General features: G+C 43.6%; 1 protein-coding gene across 2 annotated transcripts in view; it reads left to right on the top strand.

Annotated features, from left to right (window-relative positions):
* Positions 1-5217: 5217 nt before the first annotated feature.
* The window catches only part of C1H10orf143 (chromosome 1 C10orf143 homolog), a 34975-nt gene continuing 18476 nt past the window's right edge, over positions 5218-21716 (top strand). The window contains exon 1 of one of the 2 annotated variants that reach the window (XM_076912343.1): positions 5218-5589. In XM_076912343.1, the coding sequence (XP_076768458.1) occupies positions 5521-5589 (69 nt within the window). In that variant the 5' untranslated portion in view covers positions 5218-5520. The remainder of the gene's footprint in view (positions 5590-21716) is intronic. The other variant, XM_034518473.2, reaches the window with a different exon arrangement.

Below are 21716 nucleotides of genomic sequence, written 5' to 3'. Positions count from 1 at the left end.
ATTCTCCATCTTGTAAATCATTGTACAAGTGATATTACAAATGACCAGACCCCTCCCCCCCTTGGGGTAATGAGTCGCAGATGTGTCCCTCGTCACCCAGTTTTCTCTCCTTGAGAATTGGGTTATTATACCATCACTCCTTATCCAGAGCCATTATTATTGGGTATAACTGTATTTACCCTACAGAAATATGTTCTTTTATGATGGGATATAAATATTAACTAACAATGTCTGGCATACCTGGTCACCAGCACAGCTGGGAGAGGTGGGAGTCCCAGACAATCTTGAGGCCCAGCCTTCTACTAAAATGAATGCTCTGTTTTGAAAGATGTGTGTGATCTTTAACATTATTTAACAATCTCTCCAGGAAAGGTTGATCTCTTAGTTACCAGAGATGTGGAATGTGGCCTTGCATGTCTTTGATTTTGTTTTATAATTTTAAACAGTCAGGAAATATTGCATTCTCCAGCAATCAATTTATTTTGATTGATAAAAAGGGGTTAATAAAAACTCCCTTAGAAATAAAAGGAAGGTGAATAGCAATATATCTTTCATGGTGCCTTCTCTCAGCTGTGCATAAAGAGAGCAAGCTCTTTACTTCTCCTCAATAAGTCTTCCCCCCTTATTTTCTATACCTAGTGAGTCATTTATAATCCTTATTATTTCCAACCCACATGCGAACACAGCATCAGTCATATTCCCACATGCTGGAGATTTTCCTTTCCTATGTTGAGAGAGCCGAAAGGCAAAAATACCCCATAATTTACATGAAAATGCATGCCCAAAATGTATTATCCGACATAACTAATGTGACTGCGTATCCTTGCAAGTGAAAAAAAATTTAGGACAAAATATAAAACTCTGCGGTAAGGTTCCCATCTATTCCCGAAACAAAGTGTAACCCAGAAAGTGCAGGGACATGCAGCATTTGACAAATGTCACCCAGTGATTAAAGGAAAGGTTAGGTCAAAGTGGAATATAATTAATGCATTCCACTCAAATATGAAGCAATTGTTTTGGAAGGCACATCTGTGACTGATTAATATTCTTATGTATTGACAGCACCTGTGAAGATGACAGGCTGTGGAAGGCTTGCCTTCTGTGTGCAGTCGGTGTCTACTGTGATGCTGTGGAATGACACAGGAACACACCTAACACATCTTGTACACTCTTATACATCTCCAGTCCACCTCCGTCTTGCATCTTCTCAAATGTTAAATCTGATCTGTTTGGGGTCGCTTTGCCAAGCATGTTTACAAAGACAGAGAATGTTTTAGGAAGTAGCTAAACTCACAAAGGTCTTCAGGAAAGCAGAAACACCACAGGCTGTTGGTTATCCTGAGGTTTGCCATAATGACGTGTTCCTGGGCATAAGGAGTGCGTTTAGAATTTGTAGGAAGTCTCACCAGAAGTGAGACAATGGCATAGGAAGAAAGCCATGTCTTTCCTCAGCACAAGTTTAGGAAGAAGGGCAGCTTCAGATCTAACACTCTTGGATGGAATGACTATCCTGTTTGAGGAGAGAGAACAGAGCCAAAGATTAAGGTAGAAGTGAGCACAAAGTGTGAGGTGACCAGTGTGCATCCCAGCCATTTAAGATGTAGTGATGAAGACCAGCTCAGGTATGCCAGGTCTTCTCATTTAATACTCTAGCAGTATCTGTGCCACGTGGATGCTTATGGCACAAACAGCAGGCCACATTGATAGGACCAATAGAGTAAAGTGGAGCCTGACACACAAAGGGCTCCTGGTCACTGAAGCAATGGCCAGCTCCAGGCTTGTGAGCGAGGGACAGGGAGCAGAGCAGCAAGGACCCACCAGAGAGGAAAGCTCTCAGTAAATTAGCCACTCCTACCCTGGGATCCCAGCTGTACTTCAGGGACAAAGGATGAAAGTGAAGTTGTTTTAAGTTTTCTCCGATCCACTTGTTTTCAGAAAGACCTGCAGCTCAGTAAAAAAGTTTCACATCAGACCAGGAGTCCACAGAAAAGCAGAGAGTAAAAAGGGTATAGTTTACAATCAGGTGTTGTTGCAGCCCAAGTTGCCCCACATTTGGGGGCCAAAATGTCTCAGGCCGCTCTATCAATGTTGGAACCCGCACTGCCAAAAGCTTTGGGGGCTAAATTGTTAGAGCCCGCACTGCCCCAAGCTGCTCTGGTTTGCGTCAGGGTTCAGCAAGAGAGAGAGTGAGGACGTACACGAGGAATGGAGACCAGACAGAGTGTGATTCAATCCTGTTTATTCTTCAGTCTCTCTTCCTAGTCCAAGTCCCAAGTTTTGAGTTCCTAGTCCCTAGTGCCTCCAAGTTCCAAGTTCTTTCTTCCAAGTGCTAAGTGCCTAATGTCTAATTCCTACTTGTTTCTTCTGTCTGCCTCTCACCTTTCATATGTCTCACTTCTAAGCCACGCCTCTAAGTCACACCTTTAAGTCATGCCCTTAGGCCTTGTCTCTAAATCTGATCTCTAAGTCACGCCCTTAAGTCACACACCTTTAAGTCTCACACACCCAAGGGAAAATCCTGGGTATCTAAAACAAGATGTTAACAGAGTGTGCTCAGCTGTTGTAGGCTAATGTAATCAAATCTCTTGTCAGGGTATATGGCTCAAGATGGCTGCAAGGATGATAGCTGCCTTCTGTCGGCTCCCCACAAGGTGTGTTCCTTGATCCTTTTGCAGGCTTGCCTCAATCTCTTGTTTTTCTTCCTACTCCTTCTTTCTTCGTTAGCAAAGAATCCTTCATCACATGTCCTTTCATGTGCTTGCTTTAGCAGAACATCCTCTCTCCTATATCTGCTTCAGCTAAACATTCCTTTGAATTTGCCCCAGCAAAACAGCACCCAGCCAACTTTCCACAGAACCCTTAAATTTCCACTTCAGGGTACTGGTCAGCAAGAGTACCAAGCATCAGATGATAAATGAAGAAATGAAACTTTTGTGCTTTGTTGGTGGGAACGTTACAGTCACAACTGACTTGTGTCTCCAACAGACAGACAGACAGACAGACAGACAGACAGACAGAGCGAGCAGTTACCTGCTAGCCAGCAATTCTTTTTCTAGAAACATACATCAGGTACCTGAAAGCAGAGCTCATCTATGTTTCTAGCAGCACTTTCCCACAATACGGAAAAAAAAATGGAAGCAAGCCAGGTACTAGTGCAGATGAATGCATCCACATCATGTGATTGACCCATAGAATGAATGTGATTCTGCCTCAGGAAGGAGGAAACGTTGATAGGTGCTACAGTGCTGATGAACTTGAAGGCACTTGTACTCAGCACAGCCACTACAAAAATCCAGGTACTCTAACTTAACTCATATTGGGTGTAAACGCTGGTCAGCTTTACAGTTTGGCACGGTGTGGTACACAACTAATTTCTATACTCAATGAGGTAGAGGCAAGAGAATCACTCTGAGTTTGAGGCTAGCCAGGGCTACATAGTCAGGCTTCTCTCTCTCTCTCTCTCTCTCTCTCTTTCTCTCTCTCTCTCTCTCTGTCTCTCTCTCTCTCTCTTTCACTTACAGACTACAAGAAAGGGATCTTGATCAATTTGGTACTTTCTCATTGCTGCTTTTCTTATTTTTTATAGAAAAATTTATTTTTAGCTCTAAATTTTTTGAGAGGCATGTATGTGAGTGCCAGCCCAAGATGTTGGATCCCCAGGAGCTGGAGTTATAGGCAATTGTGAGTCAGGTGGCGTAAGTGTGGGAAACTGAGCACATGCACTCTGCAAGAGCAATAGAGGCTCTTAACTAATAAGCCATCTCTCCAGGCCATGGTTTTTCTCTTATGATTTTTGTTTGTTTGTTTGAAATAGTGTCTCTCTATGTAAACCTGATTGGCTAGAACTCTTTATGCAGATCAAACTGGCCCAGAGCTCACAGAGATCTACTTGTCTCTGCCTCTCAAATGCTGGGATTAAAGGTGTACACCAACAAGCCCAGCCCTGTTTTTTTTTTTAAAGACAGTTTCTAGTAGCCCAGACTAACCTCCACCTCACTATGATGATGACCTTTGATGACCTGATCCTCCTTCTTCCATCTGCCTTCCTGTTTTTAAAATCCCTTCGGTTTCATTCCTCTAGGCAACGCTGATTAATACACTAGGCAAGTACTCCAACACCAAGATACACTGCCCAGCCTTTTTAGAAAATTCAATAGATTCATAAATCCAAAGACTATACCATACCAGGTAGGGAGGGTGTGTAACACAAGATTGTGACAATTCGTCTAGTGAGTACTTGGCTTAAAATAGAGTACTTTACTTTTTTTTTTTTTTTTTTTTTTTTAATTTTTGAGGCAGAGATGCAGACCTGGAACTCTCTACATAGACCATACTGGCCTCAAACTCAAGAGATCCTCCTGCCTCTGCCTCTCAAATTCTGAGATTAAGGTATATGCCACTACTTCCAGCCTGAGAAGTTCTTTAAAATAGGTAAATATCTCCTGGTCTTCTATCAGTAGCCAAAGTTATTTCTTATAGGAACTGAGGTAGAATAGCCACTTGGAGATCCAAGCAACCTAAGGACAGCTTCAAGAACTTCACCACAATGGTTTCCTGTGGTAAGCTCAGAGCATCTCAAAAGAGAACTGTGGAGTGTAGCCAGCTGCCACGTGGTTTAGAACTAGCTGTCCTCTTGATGTGAAGGCTGCCATCGTCTCAGGAAGCTAACACTGCACTAGAACTGGGAAAGGGGATCTTATGGTCTCTGCTCCAAGCAACCTTCTCCACTTCCCACTGGTTCAAACCAGTTCACATGCCCACTGCTAAACAATCACTGCCAAAGAACTGGTTTTATTTTAATTGGTCAGTAAAGCATGGGGGTCTGGGAGCTTTGGCACAGAACAGTTCAGAGATTTGCGGTGGGCCCTGGAGGGAGGGAGGACCTGCACAAGCCCCCGCAGGAACCCTGGCATGCCTTTGGAGAAGTCAAGTGTGTAGTTTCCCTCAAAGCCAGGCCGAGATCACCAATCCCCGACGCCTGTGGCTGTCCCTGCCCCAGGTGGTGTTCCTGTGACCCTCCAGCAAAACCGCGGCAGGGCTTTGCCCATTAGGCCAGATTGAGTATCTGAGTCCTCTTGTACCACAGAGCAAAACTAATAGCTGTCAGACTGGGACGCCCAAAGACAACGCCCAGCGCAGCTTCAGGCGTACCGATTGGTCCGTGAACCCATCTATCAAGAATCAGTAACCAATCACAAGGAAGGAGAGGAGGGCGCGCCTCTCGCGGACCAAGGGTTGCAGAAGCGTGGCAAATCCTAAACAAACGACCTTTGGGACTGACTTTGTGAACCGAGAAGCGACAAGCCAGTCACGGCTTGCGAGGCGTCGACCTGTGGGGGGTGGAAGAATTCTCCCACTTCAGGTCGTAGGAGACTCGGGTTTCGGCTACTCCTGCCTGCAGCCCCTCTGTGAGGCGCAGTGGAGTTCAGGCTACGCCCCACGCCCTCTCATTGGCTTCTCCAGACACGTGGTCGTGTGTTCCCGCCTTCGGGTGGCCTGAGAGGCGGTACGCGAAGCCGCATGGACAGCCTGGCGCCGGGCCGATGGAGACGGCGGAGGATGGAGGAGCTGCCAGCGGCAGGGGACGCGGTAAGCTCCGGGTAGGGCGTGGGCAGAGGGAGGCGGCGCCCTAGCTGGCGCGCGGACGCCTGAGGCGTGGCCCTTCCGGATGACCGGCAGGCTGGGCAGCGGAAGCCTGCTGCCGAGGCGGGGCCGGGGGCGGGGTCTGGGCGGGGCCAGCAGAGGACAGTCCGGACCCTCCCGTTGCGCTTGCGCAAAGATGAGCAGCCTTGTGCTCCCTTGATTTGAATTGTGGTATCCTGAGTGTTATGGAATCTGGTCACCTCTTCTCATAAACAAACTGAAATTCAGAGCCAGGCTAAAAGTGGAAAGCAGAAAAAAATTTAATGCTGAGGAAATCACTCCAAGTCTGACTTAGGAGTCCTGACGTGAGACTAAAGTTGAAATAGTCAAGATTAGCTTAAGCAGTCCGTGTCAAAAGTGTGGTCTGACCAACACTGGCTCAGCATTGTCTAGGCTTCAGTGTTATCTTGTAAAGTGGTCTGGCAGGTTAGAACTGTGTAAAATCTCTGTCCCTGAGACAAGTTTCCCCTTCTGCTGGGATGGTTTCTTTCTTCCAGCGTGATATTCCTAGGGGAAATTACCATTTCTTTGGAATTACCATTGTTTGAATAGCCTGATAGTGGATTAAGGGACTGGTCTCTGTAGAATATCTTCATTTCTGCCAAGCCTATAAATGGAGGAACACTATAAAAGCCCAAGTACTCAGTCTGCCCCACACCTTTGGAGAAGGCAAGGGCAAGTTAAGCATTCCTTGAAGTGGAGGTGGATCTTTGGGTAGGCTAAGCTGGCTGTGCCAGGTGCTGCCCAGGAACTGAGCCTGTAAAGTATCTGACATTGCAACAACCTTTAGAGTTAAAACTAGGTACTTGCACAGTTGAGTTACAAAAAAATATTACCAACAAAACAAAACAAAACACAAGAACACTCAATTGTTGCAGGATATTTGATCACACTCTAAGCTCCCAGGCTGTGTTATTTCCTAGAAAAACAGCCCTAGCACACACCTTTAATCCAAGAGCTTTCAGCTTGAATATTGTAAACAGGATTAAATAAAGTCGGCCATGTTCAATAGGTGGAGCAAGCCACCAGCTGACAGGAAGTGAACATAAAAGTATTAAAACGTCATAGAGAGTAAGAGGAAGTCAGGAAGATGGACAGAGATACACAGGAAGTAGTCGAGAAGGGCACACAGTTTGAGGGGGTCTTTGATGAAGGTGTGGGAAAAAGGGCATGGCCTCTGGGACATCCACTGAGGAGAAAGGTCAGCTGAGTGTTTTCTCTGCTTCTCTGAACAAGGAGACTTTTTTTTGTTCCAGCATCTGGCTCCCCAGTCTTCATTGGTAAAATCTAAGGATTGATTTCCTTACTTAAACTTTCTTAAACTAGAAATTTATTTCAAACAACACTCACTATTTTAAGTAAGTTTATGGTTTTGTGTTGACACTTGTCTTAACAGAATGGTGCTACTCTTCTCAGTGCACATTCCTATTCGGTTTTCACTTTCATTTACTACCTCTTAGTTATAGTTGAGGCTGTCCTCAGATTCTGTTGCATAGATCAGAATGACCTTTCCTGAACCTGCTGCCTTCTCCCAGAGCTGGGACTACAGGTATGCAGCATTTAATTTTCCTTGCTGCTACAAGGCTGTAGACATAATGCATACTGATGTGTCTTTCCAGTCAGCACAACAATGTTACTTTTACTCTTTTAGCTAGGACCTGTCTACCTATATGCCACAGTGGCCTGGAACTTCCTTTGTAGCCCGGGCTGGTTTTGAACTCTCTCTCTCTCTCTCTCTTTTTTTTGTTTTGTTTTGTTTTGTTTTTTCGAGACAGGGTTTCTCTGTGTAGTCCTGGCTGTCATCGAACTCACTCTGTAGACCAGGCTAGCCTCGAACTCAGAAATCCACCTGCCTCTGCCTCCCGAGTGCTGGGATTATAGGCGTGCGCCACCACTGCCCAGCGGTTTTGAACTCTCAATGTTTCTATCTTAGTCTCCCCAGTGCTGGGATTACAGACATTGCCACCTTTCCACCAGCTGGCAATTTTGAGGTTTTGGTTTTGTTTCCTTTTGTTTTGTTTTTACCATAAGAAAGACTAGGGTAGGTGTGGCTCAGTGGTAAAGCTGGTACTTAGTATGCACTAGGCCTTGGGTTCAACCTCCAGCAGCACACAAAAGAGAAAAGGTGGGGCTGGGGAGATTAGCCAATGAAATTCTTGTGGTGCAAGTGTGAGGACCCAAGTTCAATCCCCAGAGGTCAAATGAAAACCACATTTATAACCACAAATGCCTCTGGTCGAGACAGGTAGATCCCTGGGGCTAGTTGATGAGCCAGTCTAGTTCATGGTTAGCTACAGGCCATGAGAGACTTTGTCTCAAAAAACAAGATGGATGGTGCCTGAGAAATGATACTCAAGGTCATGCCCTGGCTGCTTCTTAGCCTTTGATCTAGTAATCCAGAGTGACTTTGGTCAAGTAGCTTCTTGTGCAAAGGCTTTCTGTCCTCTCCCTCACTCACCCCTGATGCCTGCATGCAAATACGTTTGTTTGGTTCCTGTAGAGCTGAGAATAGTTTCCAGCTTCTGCCCACAGCCCAGTGGCTCTGTATACTTAGTACCTCTGCATTTTGTGTACAGCTGTACTGGCTAGTATTATGTCAACTTGACACAAGCTAAAGTCATTAGAAAGGAGGGAATCTCAACTGAGAAAATGCCTCCATAAGACTAGGCTGTAGGCAAGCCTGTAGGGTGTTTTCTTAATTAGTCATTGATGGAGAAGGTCCTGGCCCATTGTAGGTAGTACCATTCCTGTGCTGGTGGTCCTAGAATTTATAAGAAAGTAGACTGAGCAAGTCATGGGGAGCAAGTCAGTAGGCAGCACTCCTTCATGGCCTCTGCATCAGCTCCCGCCTCTAGTTTCCTGCCCTGAGTTCTTATCCTGACATCCTTTGATGATGAACTGTGATGTAGAAATGTAAGCTGAATAAATCCATTTCTTCCCAACTTGCTTTGGTTGTGGTATTTTATCATAGCAATGGTAACCCTAAGATGATAGCCACCAGCAGAACTGAGAAAACACTTTGGGCAGAATCAGCATGTGACAAGTGGTTCTTAGACAGAGCCAGTTAGATACCAACTTCTCGTAGTGCTCAGTATCCTGGCCTAGATAACAGAAGTTTCTAGCACTGAGAATAGCTACTGTGGTGGCAAGTGTGATAAATAGATATCTACAGTGTCCCTCTTGGGCACCTACTGTATTCCACACACTGCTGTGGGCATTGGTGATGGGACAGCTTTAGTTAGGTGCACCCTAGGTTAAGTTAGGTTTTCTCTACGGAAACCCTGTGCCTACCATTTGCACAGGATCATAGTTAACTTTTCTATTGCTGTGAAGAGACACCATGACCAACGCAACTTATAAAAGAAAGCATTTAATTGGAGGCTTGCTTACCGCTTTAAAGCCCCCATGACTGTCGTAGTAGGGAGCACAGCAGCAGATAGGCATGGCACTGGAGCAGTAGCTGAGAACATACATTGATGAGATGACAACCATCAGGCAGAGAGAGACAGATACTGTAAAGTGGTATGGGCTTTTAAAACCTCAAAGCCTGCCCCCAGTGACACACCTCCTCCTCCAAGAAGGCCACACCTCCTAATCCTTCTCAAGCAGTTATAAAAAGTCATTAAAATCTATGAGTTTATGGGGGCCATTCTCATTTAAACCACCACACACAGTCCCAGGAATTAAACTGATCTGGCTGTTCACCTGTTGAGGTAGGAAAGACAAATTTCAGGGAGAGACTGGCCCTATGGGGAGGAAGGAGTCACAGAGGTCCTTACTTGGGCCAGAGATGTGCAGGATTTCCATAGAGAGTAAATGGAGCAGTAGGGCAGGGAGGCACCAGGGGTGTCTCCTCTTTCTCTGGACTGAAGTTTTCTAAGGAGTGGTGTTGCAAAGGCCATGTTAAGTTCTGTGTGTGCGACTCTGAAAAGATTTAACAGTTCACACTAGACCATTTGGGGTTGAGTGCAGAGGAAGAGTTACAGGAATGACAGCAACTTTGCAGAGTTCTGTTAAAGACAACTCCCTTGAAGAGCTGCTGTGTGACAGACATCACGACACGGGTTTACGAGTCACATTGCTTGCCCACAGCATTTGAATGTGCTTGCCACCCAGTCTTCCATCCCTGACTCCTCTTAAGACAGTTCCGTTCCAGGCAAGACAGTGGGACAGAGCCAAACTTGTGATGCCCTGATGAGCCAACACATGGTTTCTAGTTCATGAGTTCTAGGGAGAAATGACTGCTTCCTCTTGTAATTTTTCCATTTGTTCTTTAGAAACAGCACTCTAAGAATGTGTTGACTTCATGGTCTTCTGCTTCTCACTTTTACTCTTTGTTAAATTTAGTTTTAAATATCATGATTGAAGTAGTTATCAGCATATAACCAACCACTCACATAAGGAGGGCACAGTTGGGTTTTGTGGCCTCCACAAATGTTATGTACAAGTATGTATGCACTTGTTTTCCTTCCTTCTGGGTGCTATGGTAAATATTTGCTTAGTCATCTAAAGAGCGTCTAGATTCCAATACCAAACGGTTGTACCACTGTACATCCCTCCCCTGGGAACTAGCTCACACATCCTCCTTGCCCTAATCTTTTTGAGGAGATACTCCTAACTTGGTATGAAGTGTGATCTCATTGCTTTTAATATGCATTTCCTGGGCAGTGACAAGCTGTCTTCATGTACTTCCTGGTCATTTGTCTTTTCTTTCTTTCTTTCTTTCTCTCTCTTTCTCTCTTTCTTTTTTTAAAAGATTTATTTATTATATTTCCATGAGTACACTGTAGCTGTTTTCAGACACACCAGAAGATGGCATCAGATTCCATTACAGATGGTTGTGAGCCACCATGTGGTTGTTGGGAATTGAACTCAGGACCTCTGGAAGAGCAGTCAGTGCTCTTAACTGCTGAGCCATCTCTCCAGCCTACTTGTCTGTCTTTTTAAGGACATCCTCTGCCCAAACCTGGGTCCTCTGCAAGAGCAGCAGATGCTCTTAACCACTGGTCCATCTCTTCACCACCATTCCCCTTTTTATATATGCTTACAGAAGTTCTTTACCAGATTCATGGTTTGCAGAAATCCTTTTCCACTTTGAACGTTTGTGTTTTCTTATAAGAAAGCTAGTTGTAACTCCTTCATTTAGATCTAAATTCTATATCCATTAGCATGGCACAGAGCAGGTTCAAAACAACTGGGTTGTTTTGCACTCAGTACTAAGTTCTCAGCACCCTTTGTAGAACAGCTTATTTTCCTCCCAGGAATCACCTTTGCAGCCCTGTTGGAAATCAGTTCTTTGTAAATGGGAGAGTTTTTCTTGGACTTTGAATTGATGAGTATATTCATCTTTATGTTAGGTTTATGTACAGGTTTAAATAGTGTGGTCTGTCATAGCCATTTATCTCCTACCTCTATATCTGATGTAACACTCTTTGGCTATTAGATTAAAGCCTTTGAAATTCATTAATTTAGGAGACCATTAGCTTCCATGAGCCCTCAAAACTCTAGAGCCTTATAAGATAGACTTATTTACCTGACTGTAACATGTCTACCTGATACACTAGCGTGTTCGGTAAATGCCTTGAGTTATAACTGTCTCTGCTTCCAGGATGGACATATCATTCAGAGTCCACGAAGTCACTCAGAATAAACCATTTTTTTTCTTTTAAAGTTGTGTTTTGAAGATCCTTTGCTTGAAGTCAGTGTTGAGATCTGTAAATTGCAATTTTCTTTTCAGTTCGTTCTTTTTGTAGGTTTTGTCTGCTATTCTGGGCCCCTTGAATTCCCATATGAATTTTAGGATCAGCCCTTTAATTCCTGCAGACAAGGCAGCCAGAGCTCTGCCGTGCTGAGGATTGCACTCAGGGCCTTGGTATGCTAGGCAGGTGTTCTACAAGTGAGTGACACCCCTAGGTCATTCTCCCCTTTATAAAATTTTAGTTTGACACAGGTTGGCCTTGAATCTGTGGTTCCAATTTAATTCCACTGGGGTCTGAGAGCGTAGTATGACTTGAATCCTTTCAAATTTATGAAAATGGCCTTTTCCGTGGCCTCAAATGTGGTTGGCTTTTGGGAATGTGTGCTCTGCTGGTTTCGGCTTTTTGTTTATGGTTGTTTTATTTTTGAGACAGGGTCTATAGCCCTAGCTGTCCTAGAACTCATTACATAGGCCACTTTGGCCTTGAATTCACAGAGATCCACCTGCCTCCGCCTCCAGAGTGCTGGGATTACAGGTGTGTGTTGCCACAATTGGTTAGAGTGAGCTTCTTGCATATTATAATTGTTTTTTTTTTCTAATTGAATCTGACTGTGGATGTCTTGTCCCATAACTGTTGATACAGTTAAAATCTTATTTATTTATTTATTTATTTATTTAATAGTCATGGTCTTACCATGTAGCCTGGTTTGCTTGGAATTCACTATGGAGAACAGGTTGGCCTCTAACCTCTAACAGGTTTTTCTTCCTGGCTTTGCCTCCCAAGGGATTTTTGTTGTGGTGGTTTGCTTTTTGAGGCAGGATCTCATATAGCTTAGGCTGACCTTGAATTCAAGGTATCCTGATGTAGTCAAGGAGGACCTTGGTTTTCTAATGCCACCTCTCTGCTTCTGCTGAGCTGGGATTACAGACATGTGTTCTACAAATTGTTTTCTATTTAACCATTCTTTGATCATTTTTTCTGTTTTCCTCCCTGTCTTTGTTTACTGGGCCATTTTTGTTTGATTGTGTGCTATTTCCCTCACTGGTTAGTTAGTTGTGGTTTTCCTGGTTGCTTGTGATCTAGTGTGTATCTTCAGTTTACACAACCATTGTAGGCTTCAGTGAATCACTTCATGGTTGAAGAAGTTTCCTTATCTTTGCTCTTCCATCTGTTCTCCTCTGTTGCAGTACTACATTTTACACTGACCTACACTCTCTGTGCTGTTCCTATTTTACACACCCTGGTTTTAATCTGACGGGACCCTGTTTAGCCATCTGGATTAAAAGAGATCTGCTTGTTGAAGGTGTCAGTTCATAGACTTCTGTTTAAGCAACTATACTTTAAAGAGGTTCCCATGGCAAGAACCAAGACACCATAGATTTACTCACAAAGTTCCATCATAGATGGATTTTTTTTTTTTTAGTCCGTATTTCCTTTTGGAATGTTGAGGGTCAGGGATTTGTTTGCATGTGTGTGTTGGTGATTGGACCCTCGCATCCTTGCTGATTGCATACTTGGTACTCTGATATTGAGCAGAAATATCCTTTGTCTATAATCTACTTTAATATTTCCTCCTGATTTTTTTTTTTTTTGTCAGTGTTAGGAAGTCAAACACAAGGTCTTGTACATGTTAGACAAGAACTCTGAGTTGCATTCCTAGATTACATTGAAAACCTTTAGAGGACAGTTGCTGGAGATAATTATATTCAACTCTTGTTTGTCAAAATATTTCACTCTGTGTGTGTGTGTGTGTATGTGTGTGTGTGCAAGAGAGAAAGAGAGAGAGAGAGAGAGAGAGAGAGAGAGAGAGAGAGAGAGAGAGAGAGAGAGAGAATTCATGCCATGGTACTAGGGACCATATATAGGACCTCACATGGATAGACAAAAGTTCTATTGCTAAACTATATCACCAGCTTCCTTTTTGAGACAGGGTCTCACTACTTTGCCCAGACTGACTTTTAATCTGTTCTGTAACCAAAGCAGGCTTTGAACTTGTGATGTTCCTGCATTAGTCTTCCAAGTAGCTAGGATTACAGTTCCATACCACCAGGTATAGTAGGTCAAATTTGATGGCATCTATAATCCTAGGGGTCAGTGAATCTCAATAGTTCCAAGCATGATATCATGAAGAAAATGTTGACAGAGACAGTTAGTGGGAAAATTGCTCAAAAGTCCTAATAGAAAAATGTAAAAGTAGCCAGAGAAAAAAAAGACACACTGTGTCCTGAGACACAAACATAGGGGCTGTAATTTCACACTGGAAATGGTCCTGCAGAACAGTAGAGTTTTGTCAATGGCAGAAAAAAATCCTATTTGGAATTCTATAGCCAGTGAAAGTTATCTGAACTTCTATTGCTTTTTTTTTTTTTAAGCTCACCAGCCTTTTCTTTAAAAGTGTTTAATTTGCAACTAATTGCATCTAGTGCATTTTTTCATCTCAGGAATCATAACCTTTGATTTGGATCGTGCACACACACATAACTCATGTCTAATATTTTGAGCATATGCAGCTATAGGAACCCTTTGAGTGTTCTCTATGGATAGAGGGGAGGCAGCTGAGGACAAGATGTAGGCTTTAAAGGCACACCCCATGACTTACTGTCAGGCCATGCCTCCTATTAACTCATGAGACTGTAATTCCATTAATGAGGTTAATACCCTCACTGACAATCTCTTGGCACATAGTCCAGGAACATAGTTGTGTGAGGAGAATTCTTAGTGCTTGTGAGAAAATTCTAAGAAAAGAAGACAAGAGTCTTGTGACTTTAGTTTCTTCAAAATGTGGACTTATTCTTGGAATGTATTTTTGGGCTCCTCCCGTGTATAGCAAATAGGAGTGAGTTTACTTCAGATTACTCATTAATGCTTACTGCTATTAATCCTTTTATGCCTTTATGGAGAAACATGTTTTTGCCATGTGTAGATCGTCTTTGTGATTATATACCCCTGGAACTCATGAGAACTTATGTTATTTTTAACCTCCAGAGTATAAATTGTCTGGTGCTCTGGATAAAGTTGGTTATTGCATGAGACTTTAGTTTGCCTCATTTATAGGCTCTGTTCTTCCAGGTCCCACCACTGCTACAATGGTAAATACCTATCACTCCTGTTCCTATCACAACACTGCTGCACTGGGATCAAGCCTCCAGTTCATGAGACTCCGGGGGACATTTAATATCCAAACCATTACAAATCATTATACCTAGCAATTTTTTATTAGTCATATATTGCCAATTAGAGATGTGGTGGTTTGAATAAGAGTAGTCCCTTTTAGGCTCATATGAGCCTAAGTTACCTGGAAGTGGCACTATTTGAAAGGATTAGAAGGTTTAGGAGGTGGTGTGGCCTTGTTGAAGGAAGTTTGTTACTGGGGGAGGGGAAGTTTGATATTTTAAAAGCCCATGCTAAGCCCAGTGTCTTTTGCTCTCTCAGCTGTGGATTAGGATATAGCTTTCAGGTACTGGACTAACCCTCTGAAACTGGAAATAAGCCCCCAATTAATGCTTTTTTAAAATGAGTTGTCTTGGTCCTGGTGTCTCTTTATGGCAATATAACAGTGACTAGGACAAGAAGCATGGATGACATCTACATTAGAAAAAGCTCACCCCAGCCTGGTAGTGACTCCTGAAAGCTGCATTCCTGGAGCTCCCTGAACAGCAAGCAGGGGGTCTACAACAGAGTCTTCTGTTCCCAGCAATTGTTTACTGCTTATATAAACTTGGGGAGGGGCCTTGTATGTCTTGTAACTTTCTGAGCTTTCCAAGTCTTATAAAATTAAGCCTATTTTCTTAGGTTTCTAAAAAGAGCTTCTCTCCAGGAGATATATTTCAATTCATAGGAAATGGCTACACAACATAGGTATACCCAATAAAGTTTAGTCTGAAGGACTTTTTAAAAGTTCGAGCTGGGCTGGAGAGAGATGGCACACAGTGGTTAGGTTAGCATTGGCTGGTCTTCCAGAAGATTCCCAGCACCCACGTGTCAGTTCATGACTGTAACTTCAGTTCTGGCCTCAGTGGCCAGCAGGGGCAACCAAGTGGCACATAGATATGTATGTGAAAAATAAATAAATAAGTAAATAAATAAATAAATAAAATTTAAGAGCTCTTAGTTCTAGAGCTTGCTTCTTCAGAACCCTTGAGCCATGGGGTCCAGGTGGATGAAGAAGTCAATGAAATGCAAAGATGAAAGATAACGTGTAGGTCTGAGTCTGCTATATGTATCCATGGAGGCTGAGGGAGCAGATATAAGGGATGCTGGGGCCAGGGACTGTGTTGTGAGTTGTTGGGTTACATGCTGCTGTCAACAGCTAGTCATCAGTAAATCTGGAACTTCTGTCACCATTTGGTCACCAAGACCACCAGTGAAACACCTGCCTTGTTCATGACCAGAGCAGCCCCTGGCCACCTTTGCTCAGAATCTGTAGCATTCTGACTGACTCTGTTCTCAGGTGTGCTCAAATGTAATGTCGATATAAGAAATCGCCTCTTCTGCCAAAAGCACAAAAGGTTGGAGACTGCCAATTTTAGATGTTTTCTACCTTTTTTGACTAGAATATTTTAAAGATTATCTTAGAAAGAAGTTCAGCTGCAAATACTTCACAGCTAGCTGAAAGCACCGCCTGACTTGCTCCCCAATCTGGCCAGGTCAGCCTTAGTGACCCTTTACCCTTGTTGCAGTCTCCTTAATTCTGTGGGCAAGGGCAGCAGTGTGGAGAGCAGACTAGCCTCTCCTTTCATCTACATCCCTAGGCAGGCCAGGCTCTTGGTCCAGAAATACTAGACTTTAGGATCTTGAGAGGACAGATAATTTTCAGTTCCAACCTGGAGTATTTTTAATGCAGGTTCACAGACTTTGATGTGAATGAACTGGGAGGCTTCAGTGTGCCACATTTACCAATTCTTACTATTATGAACTGGTTTAAAAAGTGTGTGTGTGTGGGGGGGGGAGTAGGTGGGTGAGAAGATGGGACTGGTTTTTGTATCCATTCATTCAATCTGTCGGTAACTTCAGGACCTACCTTTGCTAACACTTGGGAAATTATCCAATAAAGCCAGTAGTCCTTGTCAGCAAAACCACTTAAATGTATTGATGGCTTTAGCACCATCCGAGAAACCCTAAGGGGTCTAACTTAAAAGTGCGAAGATGGAGAGCTGAATCTGCCTGTTTCCCTCCGTAGGATGCAGATTTGATAGCTTATCTGCTGAGTGCCATCCCCAGTGAAAGCCTAATGAGCACTCGCTGATGAGGCAGAGCCCCTCCGACAAAGCCCTTTGCTTTGCCCTTCGGTGGTTATTAAGATTTTCTTTCTCAGTCATTATAGCCCACTCCTCAATAAACAAGCTACTGAGCCATCACCCTGCTCTTTTCTCCTAGAAAGAATCTGCTGAGCTGAGTACCATGCCTTACTTGGATTCGTTTTGTTTGACCATGCTCCTTTTTGGTACAAGAAAATGGTCAGTGGTTCATCTTTGGTTGTGACCTAAGTTAACACTTAACTGACCTAAGTTACACATTTTCCTACAGAGAACAGAGTTCTCTACAGTTACAGAATGCCAGTCCTTTCCAGCTGGGGTCAGATCTATTTTATTATAGATTTGCAGAAAAGCGGAGGGGAGCCAAGGGCCCACAGGAAGACAGCTTTCGCCTGCTGGGGGACCTCCTGCATGGGCGCTGTGTTCAGCAGCCACCCTGGAAGGAGTGTGGGTTGGCTTCTTTATCAGGTACTCAGCACCAAGAGACGTATGTAGTAGGTGTTCAGGGAACACCACTTGTCTGCATGACTTGGGACATGTATTTGACAGAAAAGAAGCAGAGGAGGTCTAGGTGTATGTGTCAAGTTGCTGATATTTTCAAAATGTCGTCTATTTAGGGAAAAACTAGAATTCTGTTGTGTTGTAATGGAATGCAGTATCTTGTACAATTAATACACACTAGAGAAAAGAGGAAAAAAAAAAAAGCAGCCTGGGATTCCAGTAGACCAAGGCAGAAGGATCACAATGAGTTCAAGGCTAGCCTGTGCTACATAGGGAGTTCAGGTAAGTCTGGGCTATGTCTCAAAAAATGAAACCAAATACAAACAAAAAACTATCATCATTAAGTATGTGTTTTCCTATCTGGACTGTAGATTGCTTTTTAGAGTTCTGCTCTTCCTGGACCTTTGACTTTTACAATGGATCTGCCTTTTCCCACAGTGACACTTAAGCCTTGGTGAGAGGGTGTGTCCTGTCTTTGGCTGAGCTTTGACCAGATGTGAGTTAACCAGAATCCACTGCATAAAGACCTTTCTCTGCTGAAGTTTGAGAGTATACAGATGTAGGAGTGTTAGGAATAAGAATTTAGAGAGATTGGATATTATGTCCTTGGGTCTTTTTTTTTCCCCCTGTAACAGCCTATTTAAGTCTTTTGCCAATTAAAAAAAATAACTTCACAATTTTTTCAAAAATTTTATATTCATGATTGTTTACCCACATGTATGTCTGTGTATCATGTATATGCCTGGTATCTGCTGAGGTCGGAAGAAGGCATTGGGTCCCCTGAAACTGGAGTTAACAGGTAGTTGTGAGCCTCTCTGTAGGTGCTGGGAATCAAACCTGGTGTCTTAGTCAGTGTTCTGTTGCTGTGAAGAGACACCATGACCTCGGCAGTACCTTTTTTTTTTTTCCCATTTTGTTTGAGATAGGGTTTCTCTGTGTAGCTCTATTCATCCTGGTACTTGTATTGTAGACCAGGGTAGACTCTGAACTCACAGAGATTCACCTGCCCCTGCCTCCTGAGTGCTGAGATTAAGGTTACATGCCTACCTCACAGCAACTCTTATAAAAGAAAGCATCAACTGGGGCTGGCTTACAGCTTCAGAGGTTTAGTTCACTATCGCCAAGGTGGGTAGCATGGTGGCACGCAGACAGATCAGCCACAAGGCCTGGATTGGGCCCTTGAAACCTCAAAGCTCATCCCCAATGAACAGTGACATACTTTCTATAACAAGGCTACACCTACTCCGACAAGATAGTACTCCCTGATGATTCATCATTCATTGAGTCAATGAGAGCCATTCTTATTTAAACCACCACACCCAGATACTCTAGAGCATTCTAGAAGAGTCTTTTGAGTAATGCTCATGACAAGTGCTTTTAACTCCTGATATATAGTCAATGTAGTTCAGGCTGGCCTTGAACTCAGTATCTTCCTCCTCAGCCTTCTGGTTGCTGGGGTTACCAGGGCATGCCACACATACCTGGCTTTACTATTAACTCTTATATGTAGGGTCTGATCTATATTGGGTTGGTTTCTGTGTGTAACAGGTGCCCAATCCCCAGTCTGTCTTTTCACATTTGAGAGTGAATCCTCTTAGAACCCTTTTCTCCTAAAGACTGTCACACCCATGAATTTTCCTGACTCCATTGTCAAACATCACTTGACTGTAATGGTTTTAATGTAATGTGATAAATGGGAAAGCTTATTTTCCAGCTGTCAGTACCCTTCCATCGATTGTATGTTTGCCCTTAGACCAGTAGTGTACTCTCTTGACAGGGATAATTGTATATTAAGGTTCTCTTAGGCTTTGCCGTCTCCTCCATACAATGTTTTGTATTTTAGGGCTCTGTATTTTCCAGTTCTGTCTCCAGCTAGTTTAAAAAGCACAGGAACAGCCTAGGTCTGTCTGTTCAGACCTTCAGGCTTCAGGCAAGTCAGCCAAGGCCTTTGTGCTTCATTTTCCTCATTCCGAGTTACAGGTGAACTCCTTACCCTCTTCATTGGTGTGAGGATGAAGTGAAGTCTCTCTCTCTCTCTCTCTCTCTCTCTCTCTCTCTCTCTCTCTGTCTCTCTGTCTCTCTAAATACAGGGGCATTTATTAGGTTCTGCTTGCTGTCAGGAGTCGTGTATTATTGCTTTCTCTAAGATCTTCAGAGTTGGGCTGGAGATGTACTCAGTGGTAGAGTGTTCTAGCCCTAACACTGGGAAATGATCTTTAATGTCTTAATCCAAAGTGACTTAGGCTTCTTGTGTGCTGGGTAAACTCATAAAAGCCTAAATCCAATCATCAGCAAGTCCATGGGGTACACCTGTCCTTCCTGCTCCTACCCCCAACTTCAGTTTTTTACACACGTGTGACAAAAGAGGGCTGAGCTGTGCCTGAGTCATCCTGACTTCAGGCCCTTCATTTGTTTCTGATGTCCTTTCAGCCTGGGGCAGCAGTGACAGGGTTGCAGGATCTCCCTCCAGTGGTGCACAGCTGTTGGGCCAGGCCACTAGTCCTTGACTGAAGGCCAAGCTCTGTGTCTGCAGTGGCCCAGGTCTTTGCCAACAAGCCAGATCTCAAAGATCCAAATTTATAAGAGCACCTTAATGAGACTCCAATGTTGCTCTTGGTGATAGTCCCCTCATTACCCATGCAGCTAAAGGCAGAATAATTTAGGCAAGCTCAGAGATGCCTGCCAAGCATGGGAATAGTCATTGCAAGAAAGAAGGGCCTCTTCTGAGTATATTCTTAGTCCCTGCAAGGATGGAGCACCTTGGCAGCTGAGGGAAGGCCTGTGTCCTTCCTTTCCATGAAAGGCCATAAACTTACAGTGATCCTCCTGTCTCTGTCTATCCTCTTTTTGAAAAACAATATTTATATTTATTATTTTTAATTATGTGTAGGTGTGTGTGTCTACATGTGGGTATGTGCATGTGTGTGTAGGTGCCTGAGGAGGTCAGAGGCTTTGGATCTCTTGGACTGAAGTTGTGAGTAGCTGACATGGGTCCTCTGAAGAGCAGCACGTGCTCTTAATTGCTGGGCCATCTCTCCAGTCCCCTCTCCACACCTTTTTATTAGAAACGAAGGAATGAATTTTTCTCTTACTCTTCTCCATTACTTCCTCAAGGTAACCATGTATCCTAGTGTTAGTTGGTCTGCTATTTTGACCATGGTTTGCTAATGCTGTAACTCACCTTCTCTTTGGCAAGCTGGTTGGGAAGTACTGGAAGATCTTACCTATTCAGCTGAGAATCTTTCGAATAATGCTCATGGCTGAATGGGGCTGCAGCGTTAAGATGTCACAGTCTATTTGGCAAGAGCCCTTAAGTTCTTGTAAGGCCAAGAGTGAGAGTTTGAGGCCTAACCTCCAGCCCCTTTCTGCTTGACATTCAGCCAGATTCAATGTGCTGGAGGAAGCAAACCTCTCAAGAGTGCAAGGTCATTTTCCAAATGAAAATGTCATCATGAAGGAGTCTTTGCTTGATGGAAGCCATGCTTTTGCTCTAAATGGCAATCTGTGGGGCCTTATTAATCTCCATTCCCCAGCAGTCCCTGCTCCCTGTGCAGACTGATGGCCATCCAACTGCAGCACAAAGAAACTTCTTTCTTGTAGCAGATAGAACGGAGTGAAGCTGGGGAAATCTTCAGCTACGTTTCCTGTAGCAGAACGTGAGCAGTGGTGTATGTGCAGAGTGTGTACCGACTTCAGGATAAGGCCTTTAGTAAAGCTTCTCACAATACCTTCATAATGAAGAATTAGATCAGCATTACTGCTGTTTTTATGATCATTATTATTTTGGTGACACGTCACTGTGTAGCTCAGGTTGGTCTCAGACTTGCAATCTTCCCGCCTTCTCTTCCCAAGTGCTGGGATCATATGTGTACACCCCTGTGCCTGGAAAATTAGTTTATTTCTTTTATGTTCATTTTTATATAAAATATGTTTTCTTGTGGACTTGGCATCTGTGCATTACTGATCTCTAATGACTCTTCCTGGTTTTTTAATTTTCTAATTTTAATTTTAATTATTTTTTTGAGACTGCTTCGCTTATGTAGACCAAGCTGGTCTTGATCAAACTCATAGAGGCCCACCTGCCTCTCTCTGTCTCTGTCTCTGAGGTGCCAGGATTAAAGGTGTGTACTACCATGCCTGGCTTGGTTTTCTGATTTCTTATGCCCACTGAGCCACATTAACACATGCACTATAAGGGCTTCACTTGGGGCAGGGTTGATACTCCATCTCCTTGCTCTGCTGACTGTGGAGACTGCGCAGTGCTTTCCTGTTGGAGAATTCGAAGGTCAGTTCTCAGTTTTTATTTACTCCAATCTTATAAGCCATGGTTCTCAACAGTGCTGTGACCCTTTAGTACGGTTCCTCATGTTGTGGTGACCCCAACCATACAATTATTTTCATTGCTACTTCATAACTGTAATTTTGCTACTGTTGTGAATCATAATGTCACTATCTGACATGCAGGATGGTCTTGGTGACCCCTGTGAAAGGGGTCATGACCCACCAATTGAGAACCTCTGCTCTAGAGTTTAGAGTAGTAGGAAGGTGGACTTTAGAAGGTGTCTTGGAATCCAGAGCCATCCCCACAGCGGAGCTGCTGTTTGGTCTCCTGGATCCC

Source organism: Arvicanthis niloticus, chromosome 1 (genome assembly GCF_011762505.2).
Source record: "Arvicanthis niloticus isolate mArvNil1 chromosome 1, mArvNil1.pat.X, whole genome shotgun sequence".
NCBI lineage: Eukaryota > Metazoa > Chordata > Mammalia > Rodentia > Muridae > Arvicanthis > Arvicanthis niloticus.
This window is presented reverse-complemented; position numbering and strand designations above follow the sequence as displayed.